Source organism: Petaurus breviceps, unplaced genomic scaffold (assembly GCF_028583685.1).
Source record: "Petaurus breviceps papuanus isolate PSGF00001 unplaced genomic scaffold, PetGlider_PUasm1.0 118, whole genome shotgun sequence".
Classification (NCBI taxonomy): Eukaryota; Metazoa; Chordata; class Mammalia; order Diprotodontia; family Petauridae; genus Petaurus; species Petaurus breviceps.
Genome location: NW_027185616.1, coordinates 8,476,479 through 8,498,984, shown reverse-complemented (window position 1 = coordinate 8,498,984; position 22,506 = coordinate 8,476,479). Strand labels below are relative to the sequence as shown.

Here is a 22,506-nt window from a genome sequence, read left to right as displayed (position 1 = left end):
AAAAGTACACTGTGTTCAGCAAAGATGCCTACCATGGAAAAGTTGAGGAATGTCACCAAGTCAAGGTCCAGTAGTTTGCTAGAAGTCTGTACTTGGTATCAGTGATGGCTCTGAGGCTGACAGAAAAGGGCCTTGCTTCTCCAAGGATAGAGAAGGCTGAAGGAAGCACTTAGCTCTAGTCTGAATATGGCAAGCATGGAGAAAATAGCAAAGATAGGGGATGACCTTCAGAATCTGCTTATAATGGGAGTCATCTAATTTAGGTACTGACAGCCTAGGCAAGTTAACAATTATGCCAGATTGTGCAGTTTTCTTTTACCTATTCTACCGTCTGTACCTAAAGAGTTCCTCCCATAGTTAACAGCTAGCATTCATGTACTCTAAAACTACTGAATATATTGTGCTGCATAAACACAATCAATCAGCAAGCATCTGTTAAATGCCTACTATGTGCCACATACTGTGTTAGGAGCTGGAGATACAATGTGATGAGAAGATACTGTGAAATACAAAGGTAACTGCAAAAGAAATGAAAGGGGAAACATAATTAAAGAACTTGGGAGAAGATATCCAAAGTCCCTCAAGCCCCTGGGTGTTGACATCAGCAAAGCATTCCAAGCAGCCAACAAGTAATATGGCCAGGGAATCTTTGGTTTAGGAAATGTCTAAGGCACAAAGAGCTGACATCCTAAAAGAGGAGATGATATGTACATTAATTCTGGCTCCCTGACACAGGAACCAAGCAGTGAGGATCACTAGCACAGAGGTAAAGGAAGCATAACTTTAGAAACTACACTAGTGTGAGTTCAACTGCCAAATACAATTCTATATTCAGCTACTGCTGTGACTTTGGACAAGTTACTTCTCTCCCTGGGCCTCAGTTTCCTCATCTATAGAATGACAGGGTTTACCTTGAAAGCCTCCAGGTCCCTATCAGCTCTAGATCGGTGATCCTGTGACCTGTATCCATTTCACTACTACAAAGGATGCAAAGAATTTGGAGAGAAAACAGCTTTATGGACATTCAAGGTTATACTAGTCATTAAATTACATACATTTTCCTGCCTAAGGACTTTGGAAAGTCCCAAATGTACTTAGAAAAATGCAAAGCATAGTTTAAAATCTGAATAGTCAAGTAGGGGTAATGAAAACAGATAAATGAAAAGACAGCTTAAAGCATCAAACTGAAGAAATCAGGAAGATAGAACTTTTCTATATGAGCATATGTTGAGAGAGGATATTCAGGAGAGAAGGAACACATTTTATTTATTTATTTGCCTTTTTTTTTTTGGAGTAGGGAAGGCAGGGCAATTGGGGTTAAGTGACTTGCCCAAGGTCACAAGGCTAGTAAGTGTTAAGTATCTGAGGCCAGATATGAACTCAGATCCTCCTGACTCCAGGGTCGGCGGAATATCTAATTTTGGAAGGAATAAAGTTCTATTTAGAAAAACTGTACACAAAATTGTACAAAATGTGAAAAACATTCAGAACTCAATTTCAAGGTAAGGAATTTTTGTCTGTAATTATAAAATTAATCATCTTAAAAGAAGAGGTAAATAGAAGGACACTTCTGCCTGATGACATTTGAATGATAAAACAAGCAGTTTCTATGACTGGTGTTAATTTCTGATGACTGTGTTTAGATGTGTTTGAAGATTTAGTCCTGGAAGCACAGTATTTTCTTGTAGTTTTAAAATATTAATATAGATGCTGTTTTCAACCAGAAGAAACTTTAGAATCTAAAGTCTATCATAAGTGCTAGCAAACAGTGGAGTTTAATAAATGTTTGCTGATAAGATTGTAATTTTCCAGATAAGAAAACAGAAGCCTAAGAGGTAGCAGCCTAGGTTCCAGTCCAGGTTTCCTGATTCCCAGGTCAGCGGTTTTTTACTTTTGCTCACACTGCCTCTCAAAGATATATGCCAGTACTAGAGAGATTTTCTGTAGACTTTTTATTTCTTTTGGGAAGTAGAAGACACTGTAGAAAGTAACTTGATAGAGGAGGGAAATCAAGAAAGTAAAGGCTTACTACATACATATCTAATTCCAAGATGCACCACAGTTAAACTCATTTACTATCTTATACTTTTCCTACAGAGAGCTTCTGTTCAAAAGGTACTCAACATGTGCCCAAAGAAACATGTCTATTTCAACCTCTCACTCCCATGTGTCACCTCTAGTCTCTAACAATGTTATAGACAAATCAAATTAACATAGAATTCAGTAATCTTAAAATCCTGAGAGAGGAGGATTTGTTTCTGGCCCTAATATCTGATCAACCACAAAACATCCAAAACAAACTCCTAAAGAGTCTGAACAAGTGGCAGACAACATGACCTTTAATAAAGGTCTCAAGTCAAAAGAATACCAGCTCTCAGGGTGTAGTACTTACTACTCAGTTCAGTATACTTCCCCTACTCTCCTTAACTGCCTCTCTTCCTAAATTATTAAAGTTTTAAAATAACAACTGAATAAGAACTATCAATGAAAAATCCCTAATACATAGTATATGTGACCTCCTAAAAACTTGATGGTAATGATAGAAAGATTAAATGAGAAGCAGCTTTTATCTTCTAAACATCTTTCAGGGGGATGCAGAATATAGGAGGTACATTTTATAGCTTTTGCTACTAGGAACATCTTAAAAAACCTGCTACTGAGGAAAAACTAACTGAAATTTTAAAGATGTTCTTAGGAACAAAAGCCATAAAACTTGTTTCTCAGTTTTTTTATCCATCTAAAGACAGTTAAGAAACGTTTGCCTTCTTATAAAACACATTTGTCAGGTGTAGATAGCCTGAGGCCAATTCCTCTGATGTATAGTGATACAGAAGGACAGTCTTAAAAACCAAATTTCATTTCTTATTTCTACTCAAGCCAAAGTGGAAATGACAACTTTGGCTTTAATATGTTCCAAGTTCAGAACACTTGGCCATTTCTTAAAAGATGGACAAAACTGGGGGTAAAGGCAGGAATAGGGTAGGAGTAGGTGGTAATAACTAGCACAAAACTCTTAAAATGAAAAACTGCTGGTGCTCATTTAGTCTTTTGATGGCAATACCAATTCATAGTAAGTTTTTTAAAACTTTGATATGGTTAAAGAGCCCACATAAAACTTGAAGGTAAATAAGATATAACTATATACCATGAAAAAAACAACAACATTGTTCTATAAACTATATTTTTTGTAAACTCATTGGTCTATAAACTCAGAAATCAATGAATGTCAAGAATAGGAAATCACTTCTACCTGAGCAATATTTTAAACTAAGTCCAACAGAAATTGATCAGACATAAAGTTAACAGACCCATTTTTAAGGAAAATTAACACATGATCTTTGACAGATAGTAAACATAACTTTAAAAGGTAAAATACTGTCTTTCCAAAGCTTTTTAAAAGTTCCTAAAAACAGACTAGAAACAGAAAGTCGGGTAAATAGAGGAAAAAATATTTTTTGTCTTTTTTCAGAGAAATGTTCTAGGTTTATTCCAGTACATAAAAGGGGGATATATATAAGTGACCATATTATTTTGTAGAACATGTCTCTAAAGTACCTCGATTATGATTGTAAGTTTATAAAAATGGGGAAAGATTACAGGAATATACATTAAACCACATCAATGAGCATTACTGAAAAAAAGTTGCAGCAGACAGGTACCAATCAAATAATCAATATGCAGGAAACAACTACATCATCCTGCTTTAAAAGTACAAACTAATACTACAATTTGATTTACTTTAAGAAAATCCACTAGAACAAAACTGACAGCTGTATTATAATCACATTTCCAGTCAGTTTATAAGACAAAATTTCATTTCTCCATATTTCTACTTCATTTCTGAAAAAGAGCCAGCAGTATTATTCATCAAACACTCAGAGAAGAAGCGTAATTCATAGAGAGAGGGGAAATGATGTTAATTTCATGTTATCGTTCCCTTGGAGAACTGGCAGTTTAATTCAAACACGATCCGCTTTCTGATCAGTAGAACATCTAGCCCTGGTTTCAAGGAGGCAAAAAAAAGGAAGAGCGTGCAGGCAGAACATAAATAATATAAAAAACACTTAAGACTGGAGTGGATAATTTGCCAAAATTAAAATACAGTCTACATTCTGTATATTCTGTGTAGATTTTTAGAATCTTTGTGTAATGTTCCATTTGAACAAAAACATAATTTTAAAAAATACTGTATTTCAAATTCTGTAGAAAATGTGACCAATATTCGTAGTTAGGAGAGTATGTGAATGGCAACAATAAAACCAATGCATAGTGTGTGTAAAAATTCATTTTAGATATACTGAGGCCTCCTTAAAAAGTTTGGCCATTACAGTTGTCTCAAACCACTAAAGCTTTAACACTTAAAAAGGCCAATTTCGTTAATGAAATCACCTTCCGTGTTTATGAATAATTAAAGTGGCTGTTATACCTTGTTATTTTAATGCGGTTTCCCCATATGAATATATTTTAAAATAGACCAATCAAACTTGAATTGCATTCTCTTTAAGGAGAAAACAACAAAAAGGGGAAAATATTACCCACAAAAGCCACAATGGCCACATGCACTTGCTTTTCAAATGCCACATGTACACTTGCCTCTCAAATTTCATTTTAACTAACTCAGATCACTCTTGTATTGTTCAAGAAACTCTCAGCTCTAAGTACCTGAACTTGAATGCTTCAAAATATCCATTTTATTTGGAACTACCTTCCTTTCACCTTCATTTTCCAAGAGGCACAATTGTCATTTAACTCATAATGTAGTTGGATAAAATATTTGACCTGCATCTTTTATCAAAAAACTATCCACTCCACCAAAACTTCTCAAAACAACTGAATTAAAATATACTTAAATCAACTAATGTGACAGGTGAAAACAAGAAAATATATGAGAAACTTTTTGTTACTGTGAAATATTATAGTTATTATATGCTATTTAGGGTATTTACATTGAATGATCACTAATTTTTCAGTCTCGTATTATTCCTTTATTCATAACTATCTTGAGAATGCTGCCTTTTTGTCTTAGACAAGGCTAATTACAGAATAAATGAGACAGCAGTGAATCAGTTTTATGGAAACAATTTTTGTACGGTGACAGACAGGACTACAACAACAAACATTGGTGTTATTGTTGTGGAGTCATTTCCGTCATTTCCAACATCTTCCTTACTCCATTTGGGCTTTTCTTGGCAAAGATACTGGAATCGTTTGCCATTTCCTTCTCCAGTTCATTTTACAGATGAAGAACTAAAGCAAAAAAGGGCTAAGTGACTTGCCCAAGGTCACACAGCTAGTTAGTCTAAGGCTAGATCTGAACTCACGAAGATGAGTCTTCCTGATTCCAAGCCCAGTGTGCCACCTAGCTGCCCTTTATTAGAACAATAAACACTGGCTATCCTGAAATAAATGGAATAGAAAAGATCACTTACATATGGGCCAAGCCATATGATTGATTAAAGTTGCAGCAACTGACTCTCAGGAGGCAGCACAATTTCAGGTTAATACAAACCTAGAGCAACTACTTGACAAAAACTCTAGTTTGCCAAGAATCCAGTATCCAGGGCTATAAATATGATATGCTAAAACTTAAAAATCTTTGAAATAAAGTATGACAACTTGAATAGGAATTAGAACACAGAATAATTCTAATTTTTCTAATTCTGCCATCAATTTGCAATTTGACCACAGGTTTGAGGGGAGAACAAAACAATTTGTTTTTAGCTTACAAGCCTTAGTGGTACTGCTTCCATTCTGATCTGTCTGAACCAAATTTCCATATCTATTAAATGAGGCAATTTGGAGTAGGTGGCTTGATTTCCCTTCTAGTTCTACCGTGTTTCCCCGATAATAAGACCTATCCCGAAAATAAGCACTCCCCTTACTGTGTAAGATTCCTCTAAAATAAGCCCACCCCCGAAAATAAGCCCTATTGAGATTGCTACTGTAGTGAAGGTGATCCCCTGCGCTACACACTACATTACGGTACCCTCTGTATGCACCGTCCCCCCCCCCGGTGAAACGCATGCCGCACTCCGAGCTGCATCCAATCAGAGCTGCAGCAGTGAGCGCGTCATCCTGTTCTTTATGAAAATATTCACTGTCAAACTCAAGAAAAACTTTATGTTTCATCATAATCAAACTAAGCAATATAATCAATCTATACCTTCTAATGTTCTTGAAGAAACCCATATTATCATCTGTTAGGGATGAAAATAATAAAAGGGCAAAGGTGGAGGAAAGGATATAGAGAGCATATACATGAGAATTAAACCATTTGTCTAAATTCTAAGAAAGTGAAAAATAACAGATGTAAGCAAAGAAAATAAAAATAGTTAACAGGCTGAAAACAGAAGTACAGATAGGAGAAACTATTTGGCATGATCAGTCAATCAATGTTCTACTCTGCAGATACAGAAAAGAAAAAACTATTGAAATGTTCAGAGGGGTTAAAAATAAAAAGAAGCACTCACAGTCTCAGCACTCAAAGTAGAGAAAAATCCAGAGAAAAATAAAATTACAGTAGAAATCATACACATACAGTATTGTTACTAAAATTACTATATAGCAAGACAAAAGTCAAATGTTTATTTGTTTAGCATCTGTAAAGCATGCAGTCAGCTTTCTTCGGTTACTATTAATAATGAAAATGAAGGTTACTTACTCAGGTCCAGGACATCATCTGTTTTTATCAGGTCCTCTTCTCTTGTCAGTGGTAACTGGGTCTCAGGTTCATCTCTAAGTTGCAGTGACAGGGAGCGGTACATGAAGAAAACTCGAATTGCCTAGAGAAATATGTCAGAGAATAGAAACAGTAAAATTGCTGTGTCATTCATTTAAAATTCCATATAAAAATCAGGCAGGAAGATCAACATGTTACAGCAACTTGATAAAACACACACACACATCTCTTTTAGCCTCATTCTTCTGGCATAGGTTATACTTGGATAACCAGGGTTTTCATGGCAAGAGGAAATAATCAATCAATTAAGCACCCACTATGAACCAGGACTTATGCTAGACATGGATACAAAGTGAGTCTACTCTCAGCTCTATTTTTTTAAATGTATTTTATTTTTGCAATGAATGAAATTAAAATTCTCTCCCCTCCCCCAACCATTAGAAAAAACAAAACCAAAAAAACCTTGTTAACAAATACACATAGTCTTATAGAAGCAATTTTTATGATAGCAAAGTATTAGAAACAGAGTAGATAACGCATTGACTGGAAAATGACTAAACAAATTATAGCTCCTGAATACATGAATTGTAGTACATGGAATATTAATGTGCTATAAGAAATGATGTATGTGATAAATACAGAGAAGCAGGGAAAGTTCTACATGAACTGATGCAGAGTGAAGTAAGCAGAATCAAGAAAACAATATATACAACTACAACAATGGAAATCAAAAGCACAATTTAAAAAATTGAGTAAATGTATCAAAACTATAAAGATCAGACAGGACTTAAATGAAGAAATAGGAAAGGATCCTACTAACCAATCCCTTTGCAGAAACGAGAAGAAGCCCAGGTGTTACACATTGCTCATGTTTTTGGACTTTTGCAATATATTGATGATTTTTGCCGATTTTTTTCCTCTTTAAAAAACACTATTTATTATATGGAATGCCTCTCTGGGAGAGGGAAGAATACTTGGAAAAAACTATGATGAAGTTACAAACTGAAGACACAAATAAAAACTTAATTAAAAAAGAAATATATATATATATATATATATATATATATATATATATATTCAACAAAAACAAATTCCTGAATTAGCTATATCTAAAAATAGAGTCTGCAACTTGAGTCTATCTCTTCTGCTTACTTTCAATGGCCCAGAGTTAACACATGGTAATATTAAAGTAAGAGAAAGTAAGGGGAAAAAATTATTTAGGCAAGATTTTTAACTTTCTGCCTAATAACTTTTACTTTGGGGTGCCAAATGACTTAAATTTACTCTTCTTGGGGCGGCCAGGTAGCACAGCAAGTAAGAGCACCGGCTCCAGTGTCAGAACGAACTGGAGATTGAATTCCGGGCTCAGACACTTAGCACCCACCCAGAAACACCTGGCTGTGTAACCTTGAGCAAGTTACTTAACCCCAATTGCTTAGGGGCGGCCAGGTGGCTCAGTGAGTAAGAGCACCGGCCCCAGTGTTGGGATGACCTGGATCAAATCCCGGGCTCAGATACTCAGCACCACACCCAGAAATAACTGGCCGTGTAACCTTGAGCAAGTGACTTAATCCCAATTGCTTAAAAAAAAAAATTACTCTTCTTTCCATTCTTTTGGATGACTCTCTAGAAGAGCCATTAAAACAGCCAAGGAGAGTCAACAGATTTTGCAGCTGGAAAGGAACTCAGCAGACATCTAGTTCAACCTATACTTGAAAGGAATCACCATTAACGTATTTAAGGAGCAAATGAGTATTCAGCCTCAGGAAGGAAGACAGTAAGATCAGAGGAAAGGCAGCAAGAGATCTGCTATCCACAAAGAAGATGAGCAGTCAATGGGAGTTGACTGTATTAATTTCCATAGAGTCCAAAGGTTTTTTAGGCTCCTCTTTCTACCCTCCCACCCCCCAATTACACTTTAGATTCTACTTTTATTGTCAATAAAAATTTTCAGTGAAGGAAAAAGACATTTAAGTTCTTTTAACATCAGTGAAGCTATAGCTTTACTTCCTTAAAAAAAAAAAGTATTGTGTGGGTTCACTTTGAGGAGAGTTGTGTGATTTGGCCAAACGAGAGACTCTGGGCAGCCACTGAGAGCCCCCTGGCTTTAAAAACCCAGATGTTGGTGCTTCCCTTTCTGATAACTGACTAGGTATGGATGTAATGGTCAGACAGTTAGAAGCCTGTCTGCTGATGTTTCTCTGTCTGCTTGTAACCTTTGTTTGTATTCTCTGAAGTTTGGGGTGCTTTTCCCCCTGAACTAGGTAAATGACATACGTTTGATTAGAGCAAGATTGTTAACCCCCCCAAAAAAGCATTGTTCAGATGTAAATTCCTCTCTTTTCATATGAAGAAATCTATTTTTTCAAACAGACATCAGAGTTCCTAGCAGTTAATGGCCACCTAGTGTTAATGACCATAGCTAACGTGTTTATGCGGATGTCTTTTCCAATGCTAAAAATCGAAGGGCTCACCAATCCCATTTTGCCCCAATTCCCATGTAAGAGATTTATCCAGAGTAAGAATGTCAGGGCATTGTAAACCATTTCACTATACTTCTGTGGTAAAAGATTTTTAAGTTCAAACTAATAGCACCACAGCTGTGGTAAACTGTATAGTCTCATCTCTAAAATTTTTATATTTTAGATTTTGTCAAGTAGACCTCAAAGTCTCTTCTAGTTCTACCATTATAAATGATAAAAGTTCTCATTTACATACCAATAAAACTTTTCTCATAACCCCTGCATATACAGTCATGGTCTGTATAGATTTCTACCCCACCTCCTCTCTGGTTGGGAGGAGGCACTACTTTGTTTTTTTTGCTTTTTTTTTGGAGGGGGGAAGGCAGGGCAATTGGGGTTAAGTGACTTGCCCAAGGTCACATGGCTAGTTTTTGTGTTCAGTGTCTGAGGCTGGATTTGCACTCTGGTCCTCCTGACTCCAGGGCTGGTGCTCTATTTACTGCACCACTTAGCCACCCCACCCTGCAGAGAGTACAAATATTACTACCTCTAAATTATAGATGAAACTGAGGATTGAGGAAATTAAATGGCTTGTCTAAAGACACACAGCTAAGAAATAAGGCACTAGGACTTGAAATCAAATCTTCTGATTCTAAATTCAATGTTATTTTTTACTATACTATGCTGAAAGGAAGGACAGAACAGTATTCTTTCCCAAGTCTTTATTTTTGTTTGCAGAAAGATGAACTTCCACTGACTAATATCCTAAATGAATATCAAGGAGTTTAAACAGGTCAAGCTTGTGCTTTGAGCTCTTCTGAGGAAAGGCTAAAGTAATGCTACTGCTTGTTAAAAAAAAAAAAAAGATTTAAAATGCCTGCATCTACATAAAGATGTGCAAGAAATTGAGAAAATAACATAATCTCATCGAGTTATTGCCACTTAACCAAAGGTTTTAATTAAACCCATGTATTAATGTTAGGTAAAGACTGATCATCCTGACAGAGCTACCCTAGTATGCTACAGAGTACAAGATGTGGGTGGCTACTGACAAGCTATTTCAGTTTAAGAATTCAAAAGTTCTGCCTATGTATGTAATGGAGGAAAAACTCTACAAAATTTTCAAAAAGTAGAAGCCTTATTTTCAAGTCAAAAGTACAATATTCCTGAAGTATAAAAGCACAGACTTAAGTGAAGAAAAATTAATCAAGATCCTGTCCTGGACATGTGAAAATAGAATCTTGTATGTCTTATTATAACCCATTTCTTTAAAAAGTAAAACCTCAAAATGCAAAACGTGTGCTGAATTTGGCTCAAAATGCAGGTCTTTTTGGTAAAACATCTGGTTTCACTATGAACAACAAATGGGAAATATTTCCAGGAATATTAAAAAAAATAATAAAATCTCCCATTACATTTCCTGTTTCCTATGCAAAGCCTTAAAAGAAAGTATCAAGCTTAAGGATACCAAGCACTATGAATATTAAAAAGCATATATATATATATATATGCATATATATATATATATATATTTATATGAGCAGAGCAGCAGGAGCAACAGTACATACTATCAACACGTGCCTTTGAAGTTTGTCTATGCACCCGGCTGAAGGCAAGTTCTTTTGTCTTTTCCCCTTGAACTCAACAACAACAACAAACGGCAAAAGTCCTGATTCAAAATTAAGCTTTCTAGCCTATTTATTTTTTAAATTGTCATATTTTTCCCAATTATATATAAAAACCATTTTTAACCTTGATTTTAAGTTCCAAATTTCTGCAACCCTCCTTCCCAATTCCCATCATCAAGGCAAGAAATTTGTGCAGTATACAAAATCTATTTCCATATTAGTCATGTTATGAAAGGAAACACAGCCCCCCCCCCCAAAAAAAAAAAAGTTAAATAACAGTATGCTATGATCTGCTTTTAGATTCCATCATTTTTTCCTCTGGAGGTGATTTTTCATTTGTATTGCTGGAAATAACTAAGTCACCTACAAACCAATCATTTTACAACATTGCTGTTACTCTGGACAACATTCTCCTGGTTTTGCTCACTTCACATTGCATCAGTTCATGTAAATCTTTCCAGGTTTTTCTAAAAGCATCCTGATCATAATTTCAATAGTATTCTATAGTATACTATTACATTATAGACTATATATTATAGTATTTCAGTAGTATTCTATCACAATCATATACCACAACTCATTCGGCAATTCCCTAATTGATGGGTATCCCTTCAATTCCCAATTCTTTGCCACCACAAAAAGAGTTACTATACGTATAGGTCCTTATACCAACTCTTTAAAAAAAAAAACTCTCTAGGATACAGACCTAAAAGTGGCATTGCTCAGTGAAAACTCCCAGTTTTATGGCTCTTGGGGCATAGTTCAAATTTCTCTCCAAAATGGATGGAGTAGTTTACAACTCCACCAACAGTGCTTTAGTGTCCTAATGTTCCCATATCCCTTCCAACATATTTCATGTTCCCTTTTTGTCCTGTTAGCCAAGCTGATAGGTGTGAGATGGTCCCTCAGGGCTGTTTGAATTTGCACTTCTCTAAGCAGTAGAGATTCAGAGAATTTTTTCATATAACTATAGATAGCTTTCAGGACTTCATCTGAAAACTGCCTATTGATATCCTTTGATCATTTATCAATTGGGGACTGACTCAGATTAATATAAATTTGATTGTTATCTATATATTTGAGAGATGAGGCCTTTATCAGAGAAATTAGCTGTCAAAATTTTCCCCCAGTTTTATGCTTTCCTTTGATGTTGGCTGAATTTGGTTTTATTTGTGCAAAACCTTTTTAATTTAATGTAACCAAAATTATCTATTTTACATCCTGTAGTGTTCTCTATCTCTTTTGATGATAAATTCTTCCCTTATCTACAGATCTGACAGGTAAACTCTTCAATGCTCCCTTAATTTGTTTATGGCATCTCCCTTTATGTCTAAATCATGTACTCATTTTGATCTTACCTTGGTACACAGTGTGAGATGTTGGTCTACACCTAGTTTCTGCCAAACTTCTTTCCAGTTTTTGACAGAGTTCCTGTCTCAAGATTGGATCTTTGGGTTTATCTAACACTAGATTACTATGGCCATTTCCTACTGTGTATTTTGTATCTAATCTACTCCACTGATCCACCACTCTATTTCTTAGTCAATACGTGGTTGGTTTGGTGATTACCACTTTGTAATACAATTTGAGATCTAGTATTCCTAGGCTACCTTTCTTCACTTTCCCCCCCACTAATTCCCTTGATATACTTGACCTTTTTTTCTTCCAAATGAATTGTCATTACTCTTTCTAGCTCTATAAAATAATTTTTGGTAGTTTGGCGTGGCACCGATTTAGTATATTAATTTAGGCAGAATTATCATTTTTACTGGCCTACCCATGAGCCACTATTATTCTTTCAATTGTTTAGATCTGACTTTATTTGTGTGAAAAGTATTTTGTAATTGTGTTCAGATAGTTCCTGGGTTTGTCTTGGCAGAGTCTTCAAAATATTTTATATTGTCTACAGTTATTTTAAATGGAATTTATCTTTAATTGCTGGGATTTGTTGGTAGTATATAGAAATGCTTATGATTTTTGTAGGTTTATTTTAAATCCTGCAATTTTGTTAAAGTTATTATTTTAATTAATTTTTCAGTTGATTTTCTAGGATTCTCCAAATCTACCATCACAGCATCTGGAAAGAGTAATGGTTTTATTTTCTCACTGCCTATTCCTTCAATTTCTTTTTCTTCTTTTATTGCTTATAGCTAGCATTTCCAGTACATTATTGACTAACAGTGGTGATAATGGGCATACCTGCTTCACCCCTGATCTTACTGGGACAGGAGTCTAGCTTAGTCCCATTATAGTATAATACTTGCTGCTGGCTTTAGATAAACACTACTTGTCATTTTAAGGAAAGCTCCATTTATTTCTAGACTTTTTAATAGGAAAAAGTGCTGTATTTTGTCAAAGGTTTTTTTTCTGCATCTATTGAGATAATCGTGATTTTTGTTGGTTTTGTTATTGGTATGGTCAATTATGTTGACAGTTTTTATAATATTGAGCCAGCCTTCCATTCCTGATGTAAATCCCACCTAGTCACTGTGTAATCTTTGTGATATATTGCTGTAATCTCCTTGCTGGGATTTTATTTAAAATTTTTGCATCAACATTCATTAGGGAAATTGGTCTAGAGTGTTTGTTTTCTGTTTTGACTCTTCCTGGTTTAGGTATCAGCACGATATTTGTGTCACAAAAGGAATTTGGTAGGACTCTCTATTTTTCCAAGTAGTCTATATAGTATTAGGATTAATTGTTCTTTAAATGTCTGGTAAAATTCACATGTGAATCCATCTGGCCCTGGGGATTTTTTAGTGAGCTCATTGATGGCTTGTTAAATTTCTTTTTCTAAAATAGGGTTAAGTGTTCTACTTCCTCTTCTGTTAACTTGCGCAATTTATATTTTTGTAAATATTCTTCCATTTCACTTAGATTGTCAGATTTATTGGCATACAATTGGGCAAAACAGCTCCTTATAATTGCTGCAATTTCCTCTTCATTGGTGGTGAATTCACCCTTTTCATTTTTGATACTGGTAATTTGGTTTTCTTTTTTCAATGAAATTAATCAAAGGTTTACCTATTTGCTGGATTTATTTTTCATAGAATCAGCTCCTAGTCTTATTAGTTCAATGTTTTTCTTAGTTTCTTTTTTTTTCTTTCTTAGTTTCAATTTTATTAATCTCTCCTTTGATTTTTCAGGACTTCTAATTTGCTGTTTAATTGGAGATTGTGATATAAGATTTATATACATTTATCTCTATATTCTCCAACCCTGTTCTTCCTTGTTCAAATAAAATAAAATATTCAAGGCCTGAGAAATCATGACATTCTTTTTTTTCCAGAATTTTTCAGAATTTATTTATTTTTAGTTGTTTTTTTTTTTAAGCAATCGGGGTTAAGTAACTTGCTCAAGGTTACACAGCCAGTTATTTCTGGGTGTGCTAATAAGTATCTGAGCCCGGATTTGATCCCCAGGTCATCCCGACACTGAAACTGGTGCTCTTACTCGCTGAGCCACCTGGCTGCCCCTATTTTTAGTTTTCAACATTCATTTCCGTAAGATCTTGAGTTCCAAATTTTCTCCCCATCTCTTCCCTACACCCCCACTCCAGGTTGGCAAGCATACTGATTACTCTTTTCCCCAGTCTGTCTTCTCATATATTCCCCTGGCCCCCATTCCTTCCCTTACCCCTTACTTTCTTGTCGGGTAAGCTGAATTTCTATACCCCATTGCCTGTATATCTTATTTCCTAGTTGCACATAACAACAATTTTTTAACATTTGTTTTTAAAACTTTGAATTCCAGATTCTCTCCCTTCTTCACTCCTCACCCACCTCCACTGGTAAGACAAGCAATTCAACATAGGCTATACCTGGGTAGCCATGCAAAACATTTCCATAGTAGTCATGTTGTGAAAGACTAACTATATTTCCTTCCATCTTACCCCACTCCCCATTTATTCTATTTTCTCCTTTGACCCTGTCCCTTTTCAAAAGTGTTTGCTTCTGACTACTCCTTCCCCCAATCTGCCTACCCTTAACCCCTTCCCCCCTACTTTCCTGTAGGGTAAGATACCCAGTTGAGTGTGTATGTTATTCCCTCCTTAAGCCAAATCCAATGAGAGCAAGGTTGACTCATTCCCTTTCAGCTCCCTGCTCTTTCCCTCCATTGTAATAGCTTTCTATTGCCTCTTTTATATGAGATAATTTACCCTATTCTATCTCTCTTTCTCCTTCTCCCAATATATTCCTCTTTCACCTCTTAATTTTATTTTTTAGATATATCCCTTCATATTCAACTCACTCTGTGCCCTCTTTCTAGTATACATATACACACAGTCATATGTACACACATACACCTACCTATACATATATATATATATATGTACATATAGATATATATTCCCTTCAACTATCCTCACAGTGAGAAAAGTCTCATGAGTTACAAGTATCATCTTTCCATGTAGGAATGTAAACAGTTCAATTTTAATAAGTTCCTTGAAATCATAACATTCTTGATTCTTTTCTCTTAAAACATAAATGATAGGATACCAACTGACCAGGTAACTTCTAAAATGCTAGTCAGTACCTTGTATTCTTAGAAATTTGCCTAGAGTGCTAAGTTTAAGTCACTTGTCCAGGGTCACACAGTCAGTATGTGGTAGAGGTAGGATTTGTATTCAAGTCTTCCTCACTCTAAGACCAGCTCTCTACTATTCCACTCTGTCTCATTTCCAACACAAAAAGACAAATTCAACAAAATTATTGAATAAAAGAAAATCCTTCTAGACTCAAGATACTTACAAGGGTTATTATGTAGAATCCCTATAGAACCAATTACTTACATGGATTACCAACAAGAGTTAGTTCTGCAAAGAGTTAAGGTCCAAATTAATTTCTAATTTGGAAATTAAATAACTTAAAATGTTCCAAGTTTAATGATTTTCAAATTAAACAACTAAAGCAAAGTGTTGAAAAATGATTCTGGTTTCTTCACCCATGAAGTGCTCTACAGTATGATTACTAATGTAATCATAGAGAGACCCACTTGAGAAATATACTTAACTTCCAAACACATTAATTTTAATGTGTATTATTTCTGAAAATATGACAAGGACTCCACTGATTAAAAAGTTCAATTTAGGAGGACTGAGGATCTAAGGCTAAATACAGAAAACATGCTTTAAAAATCATTGTTAAATTAGTGCCTCCCCCAGGATCTCCTGCTACCACGATCTTCTCCGCCCATCCCCCCCAAAAGGAAAATCTTCAATTTCTTCATGGCTATGATAAAGAAGAACTGATTGGAGGCTTCTCTATGAATGAAGAGAAAAAAACATGTTAAATAAAAATATCATTGATAATCTTGCTTTTAAGAATATTGGAGAAAGGAAAATAATGTGTTTTAAGATTTGATTTGCTATGGAAATTGACAAATGCTAGAAGGGCTTAGGGAAAACATGTAAATTAATGCATTGTTGGTAGACTTGTGAACTCATTTAGCCATTATGAAAAGCAATTTGGAATATCCCCACAACATTGTATCCTTTGACTATTACTAAGTTTACAAGTCAATGGGATAAAAGAAAGAGGAAAAAGATTTATATGCATAAAAAATATTTGTATCAACTTTTTTTGTGGTGGCCATGAACTGGAAAATATGCCCAAGATCACTTCAAGCAGTATAGCTAGAATACACATGATGGTCCTCTGACTGCAAGTCTATCACTCTTTCCTCTCTACCATGATGTCTTCCTAAATAGATCACATAAGGAACACCTAAAATATGTTACCCAAAGTTTGGACCTAATGTAGAGTGAATAAGGATATAGCTCTAGTATCCAGCTTGAGACTGGTAAAATATCATTATCAAATCTCAATAACAGAAACATTATTACAAATAAAATATCCTTTTAAAACACTTAATAACCCTGAAACCAACCATTAGTGTTTTTACATTTAGTATTTAGCAGAAAATGCAGAGAAAAAATTAATATTTAGCAGAAAAATGTAGAGAAAAAATTTGATTCTGTTGCTAGATATAAAACTATGTTAAACTTTATTGATAAGTGCTTTTAAAACTCTTGACAACTTTTAAAATAATTAACTTCCTAAAAGTTATACCAATTCTGAGTAAATACAAGTAGACTTCAACGGTTCTTTGACAATCATCCACAATATCCTTTGAATATTCTTCTCCCCTCTCACTTCCCCAAATTCGAACACAATAAACAAAATAAGTCTACAATCAAGCACTAAACATATATACTCCCTTTGACCATAACTCAAAGCGTATTATTCCAAGGCATCCTGACATTTACGAGGAGATCTTAACTTAGTAGAAATGTTTGCCATGTTTTAAAAAGCCTTGGAAAAGTAAAAAGAATGAGGAATAGTATGGAAATATTCCAATAATTTAATTTTGTCATTTAAACAACAAAACTTTTCTAAACTTAGCTCATTAGCACTGTAATGATGACCAACTGTGAAAATCTTAGCTACTCTGATCATGTCAACAATCCATGACAATTCCAAAGGATCCATGATGAAAAATGCTATCCACCTCCAGAGAAATGATGAACTCTTAGTGCAGGTTGAAGCTTGCTTTTTTTTTTTTAACTTTATTTTTCTTGCTTTTTTTTCTAACATGGCTAATATGCTTTACATGACTTCATATGTATAACTGTTATCATATTTCTTGCCTTCTCAATGGGTAGGTGGAGAGGCGGGGTTCAGGAAGGGAGAGTATTTCGAAGTCAAAAATTTTTTTTAAATGAAAACAAAAAAAGAATGTAAGCTCCTTGAGGGCAGGGATTATTTTTACCTTTCTTTGTATCACCACTGCTTAGCACAGTGATGGGCACACAGCAGGCACTTAATAAATGCTTACTTACTTGAAGAAACAACAACCAAAAAAACTATTTCATGAGCTTCAATCTTGCCAGTCTCCTACCTCCTGACTTCTTGCCTCTAGACACACAGCTCTCCAGGCTACATCTGTTCCCCCAAATCACACTTTGAGACCACTATTTTCTTTCCTGGACCAACACTAACTTTATTAGCAGCCCTCTTTCTTATTGCCTGTGGGCTTCTGGTTGGCTTTTTGTACAATTCTCAGATGGAATTTGGGTGCTACTCAAACAGAGACAGGTAGACAAGCTGCCCCACACCTACTCTAGCACAAATTTTAAAATCACAACAGGCTGAATAATGATCAAGAAATCCAATGATACACTACAGTAAATGACTTCTTCCACCTAAGAACTGCACAAAAAGCCAGCCAGAAGTCCAAAGGCAATAAGAAAGAGGGCTTCCAGTAAAGTCATTGGTGGCCTACCGCAAAGTATGATTCTAGGGATGAATGAAGCTCAAAGGTCTCTTGTGCGCGCAAGGCAACAAGTTCAGAGCTCCAGTGTCATCAGAAACCCACAGCAAGGACCATGGTAGCCACTGGGAGCTACAGCAACCAATGTTGGGCAGCAGTGAGTGCTTAGAAGAGATACCCCATAACTTGAAGATTCCTAGCACTCTGTTGTGAGACATCATAAAGGGCTCTAAAGATTCAATTCTCTGAACCTCAAAGGGTCTAACCTCCAGGAAGTGAAGGTCAGTCAGCACAGAAATTCAGGTCCTTCTGGCTAAGACCAAGCAGAGCCAACCACTACACCCAAAAGTGCAGCAGAGGGGAAGCTTGGGCCTTGCACAAAGCCCCAGCTCAGGAAATAAATTTGGAGTGGGTGAGAGAGATAATAAATGCCTGAGAAATTAACTAATAATTAACTAAAAATAACTGGCCTCCTTGGGGTATAGGCCTAGTGGCAGAAAAAGTTATGAACATTTCTGACTCTCAATTTGCATAATGCCACTGTTTTCCAAAATAGTTGCCCTAATTCACAGTCCCACTAACAATTAAGCTGTTTTTTTGCCTGGAAAGAAAAACAAACAACAGCAAAAACCCCTCTCGCTACTATAAAGTGTTATTGTAGATCCAGAGATGGCCAAAATCCCACCTAGGAATTGTTGTGAACTGAAAACAAAAGACCCAAAAGGAAGAAACACAGAGATTGAAAATAATGAAATAGAGGCTAAGAATTTGAAGAAGAATAGTTAAAAGTAGGAAACTTTACACAAGTAATGAACTCCCTGACAATGAGACTAGATAAAACAGAAATCAATGACTCTGAGATAGCAAGAAATATTAGAATAAGGAAACAGTAAAGACAGAAAGAATCCACTGAAGGAATCCCCAAAAAGTCCCAGAAACGTCACAGTCAAAATCCAGAGCTCCCTTATCAAAGAAAACAAAAAAACCTTCAGGAATACAGAAAGAAGTAGTTCAAGTGCCAAAGTCCAACAGACAAGATCCATAAGATCTGGCAGCTTGTAACATAGAGGAGAGCTTATAAGACCATATTCCAAAAGACAAAAGACATGGGCTTATAACAAGAACAACTTACCCTGCAAAGCTGAGTATAATCCTACATGAGAAAAAAGTGGATCTCTAGTGCAAAAAAAGACTTCTTAAAAAATCTGTTACTGTTACCTTGTTTTCATACAGCCTAAATTTCTCCCTTATCCTCTCACTCCCCTCTCACAGACAGCTATATCATATAACAAATTTTTTTTAAAGAGAAGAAAAAATAAGCAAAACTGATCAATACAGCAAAAAAATCTGATAATATATATGAAACATTCTAGATCAATGAACCTCTGACTTCTGCAAAGAAGTAGGGACAGCTGTCTTCTTTGGGGCCAAGTTTGTTCTTTATAATTTTCAATATTTATCTTCAATTATTTCATGGTGTTTGTTCTTTCTTTTGCAAATGGTTTTCTTGTCTCTGCTTACTTTACTTTCCATCAGTTCATGTAAGTGTTTTTATGCTTCTCAGTATTCATATTTGTTCTTTCTTACAGCAAAGTGATATTCTATTACATTGATGTTTTTCAATTTGTTTATATATTTATTCCCCAAGGGACAGCCTTCTACTTTGTTTCCAGTCCTTTGCTATAATAAAAAGTGTTGCTATAAATATTTTCATGAATACAGAGACTTTCCTTTTTATCAATGACCTCTTGAAAAAGACTTTGGAACTCCGATCCATCAGAGTTCAATCAATGATAAACCAGAAGTCGAGAGAAAGTAACACTGAAAGTGACACCTTCCTCCTGCAAAGAGGTGATGGATTTAAAATGCAGAATGAGACATACATTTTTGCACCTGGCCAACACACAAATTTGTCTTGCTGGACTATGCATTTTGTTTTGCCTTTTTTTTTTTGTTGGAGGGGGTAGGTGGGGCAAACTGAAGTAAAGTGATTTGCCAAAGGTCACACGGCTAGTTTTGTGTGTGTGTGTGTGTGTGTGTGTGTGTGTGTGTGTGTGTGAAGTGTCTGGGGCTGGATTTGAACTTGGGTCCTCCTGACTCCAGGGCCGGTGGGTACTCTATTCACGGTGCCACCTAGATATCCCAATGAATTTTTTTTTTGACAATCTTTTGGTGGGGGGGTCCAATTTGGGAGACAGTGGGAAGGAGAAATATTAAATCCCTGAAAAACCCAACTAATTAATTATAAAACATCAATGGCTCCCTTGAGATATGTGTCTAATAGTGGAATCACTAGGTCAGAGGTTATGGATTTTTTCCACCTCTTTTATTTGCCTAAGTTCAAATTGTTTTCCCAAACAGTTGTACTAATTGGCAGGCCTATCAACAATGCATTCATGTATTTATCTTTCCACAATCTGTACAACACTGACTACACCCCCACTTTTTCTCATCTTTGCTAACTTGCTGGGTATAAGGTAAAATCTAAGCAATTTTTTTTATTTTTATTTCTCTTGCTAATAGCGATTTGGAGCATTTTTTCACATAGTGGTTAATAATTTGCAATTCTTATTTTGAGAAACGTTCATATTCTTCAATCAATTTATCTGCAAAAAGAGACTTCCAAGTTTTTTGTTTCTTTTTGGAAAAAAAGACCATAGGTATTTTTCATGAAATACCTGTGTCACATGAGTGCTTGAGCAGAGCATATAAACACAGAGCAAAGGGTGGGGAAAATGGGTTTCAGATGAGTCTTCTTTAAAATAAAGGAGGGTTGAACAAAAACACACAGACATACATCAAGTGTGCATGTGCAAAGATGTATACACACACAGTACTGGGCAGAAATAGAGCAAACTCAAGGGAAACAAGTGAAAACAGAGAGAGGGGGAGTTAAGATGGAGGACAGTACCAGCTGCAAGGAGAACCAACTTCTAGAGGCTGAAAGGGGGGATTAAAAAGAAAAAAGAGTAAAGAACTGCTGGAAGCCAAGGGAGGGATTATCAATCAAGGAAGGGCTAAACAAAGTGTCATTTCAAAGAATCCTGGGGAGTAAAACTTGGTGCAATGAAATGAACAAAAGAAAAACAACTTGGACAATGACAATGCCAAAGTAAAACAACTCTGAAAAATTTAAGAGCCCTGGTCAAAGTCTCTAGTAGCCTATAATGAAGCACTTCGCCACTAACTGACCAAAAGAGACACATACATTTGTGAACAGCAGCAACTGTGGGAACTTACTTTGTTTGAGTGCATCTATCTGTTAACAGGGTTTCCCCCCTGTGTTTGTAAGTAGGCAAGACAAGGGGATGGGAAGGTTGAGCCATACTGATATGAAAAACAATAAAGGACCACTGAATGATTCCTTAAAATATTAAAAAGAGAACAAGAGAAAGGTCAGAAGAAGGCACAGATAACGACGACAGTGTGGAAAGTAACATGTAGGGACCATTAGGTGGTTCAGTGAGTGGATAGAGCACCGGGCCCTGGAGTCAGAAGGATCTGAGTTCAAATCCAGCCTCAGACCCTTGATACTTACTAGCTGTGTGACCCTGGGCAAGTCACTTAATCCTGACTGCCTCATACACTCCCTCCCCCCTGCAAAAAAAAGAAAGAAGAAAGTAATGTAGAAATTATGTGCTTTTTTTTTTTTAAGAGCAAGGAGTATGAAATGGAGACTAAGTTTCATACAAAATCCTCTTTTTGTGTTCTGTTGTATATATGGAAATGATATTGTTTTGGTGTTCAAGTTCAGAATAAAAATAAAAATTTTAAAAAAATCAACCAAAATCAACCTACTGCATTTCACTTAAGAGTTCTTCCTGCTGTGGGAACAAATTGTGACCTTTTAAATACTTTATGGTTCACCTAAATGGTGATGTAAAGGAACCCCAAAGCTTATGGTAACTCTCTAGGCACTTGATAACAAGAGCCCTGCTAAGAAGCCATCATTTACTGGGCATTCTATTCTCAGAAAGAAAGTTGTGAGGATATGAAGAAATAGGAAGCATGGACCTTTGAGGAACTTATAAATGACTAGAACTCGCAAGCTAAAGGAACTTCTGATCTAATGGTACACTTTAGAACACCATAACAGGAGGCTTTTAGGTATTAGGTAACTCCAGTGTCTATTTTCCTGAATATCTGGGAAATCCCAGCCTTTTCTCCTTCCAACTCTCCCTCCCCCCAACAGTAGGATTGCCTTTCCATTCCCCCATGGGTTCTGATACAAAAAAACCTAACCAACAAAAAAAATTGTTTCTTTTTGCAAATAGTCCAATACCTTGCAGTCATTTAGTAAATGGCTAAGTGATAAAGATGAACTATCAGACTCCTAAATTATGTTAATATGCTGCTTTTTGAATGAAATGAAAAAGCATCTGTTAAACTTTTACTATGTGTCAACCACCGTGCTAAGTGCTTGAAATATAAAAATCTACACCCTGGTTCACATTCTTATTAGGGG

At 35.7% G+C, this 22,506-nt stretch overlaps 1 protein-coding gene across 5 annotated transcripts in view; it reads right to left on the bottom strand.

The window, feature by feature from the left end:
- Window positions 1–22,506, bottom strand: part of CLEC16A (C-type lectin domain containing 16A) — a 208,295-nt gene that overhangs the window by 96,978 nt on the left and 88,811 nt on the right. For all 5 annotated transcript variants that reach the window (XM_069085915.1, XM_069085894.1, XM_069085907.1 and 2 more), the window contains one exon: window positions 6,662–6,782. In XM_069085915.1, the coding sequence (XP_068942016.1) occupies window positions 6,662–6,782 (121 nt within the window). The remainder of the gene's footprint in view (window positions 1–6,661; window positions 6,783–22,506) is intronic.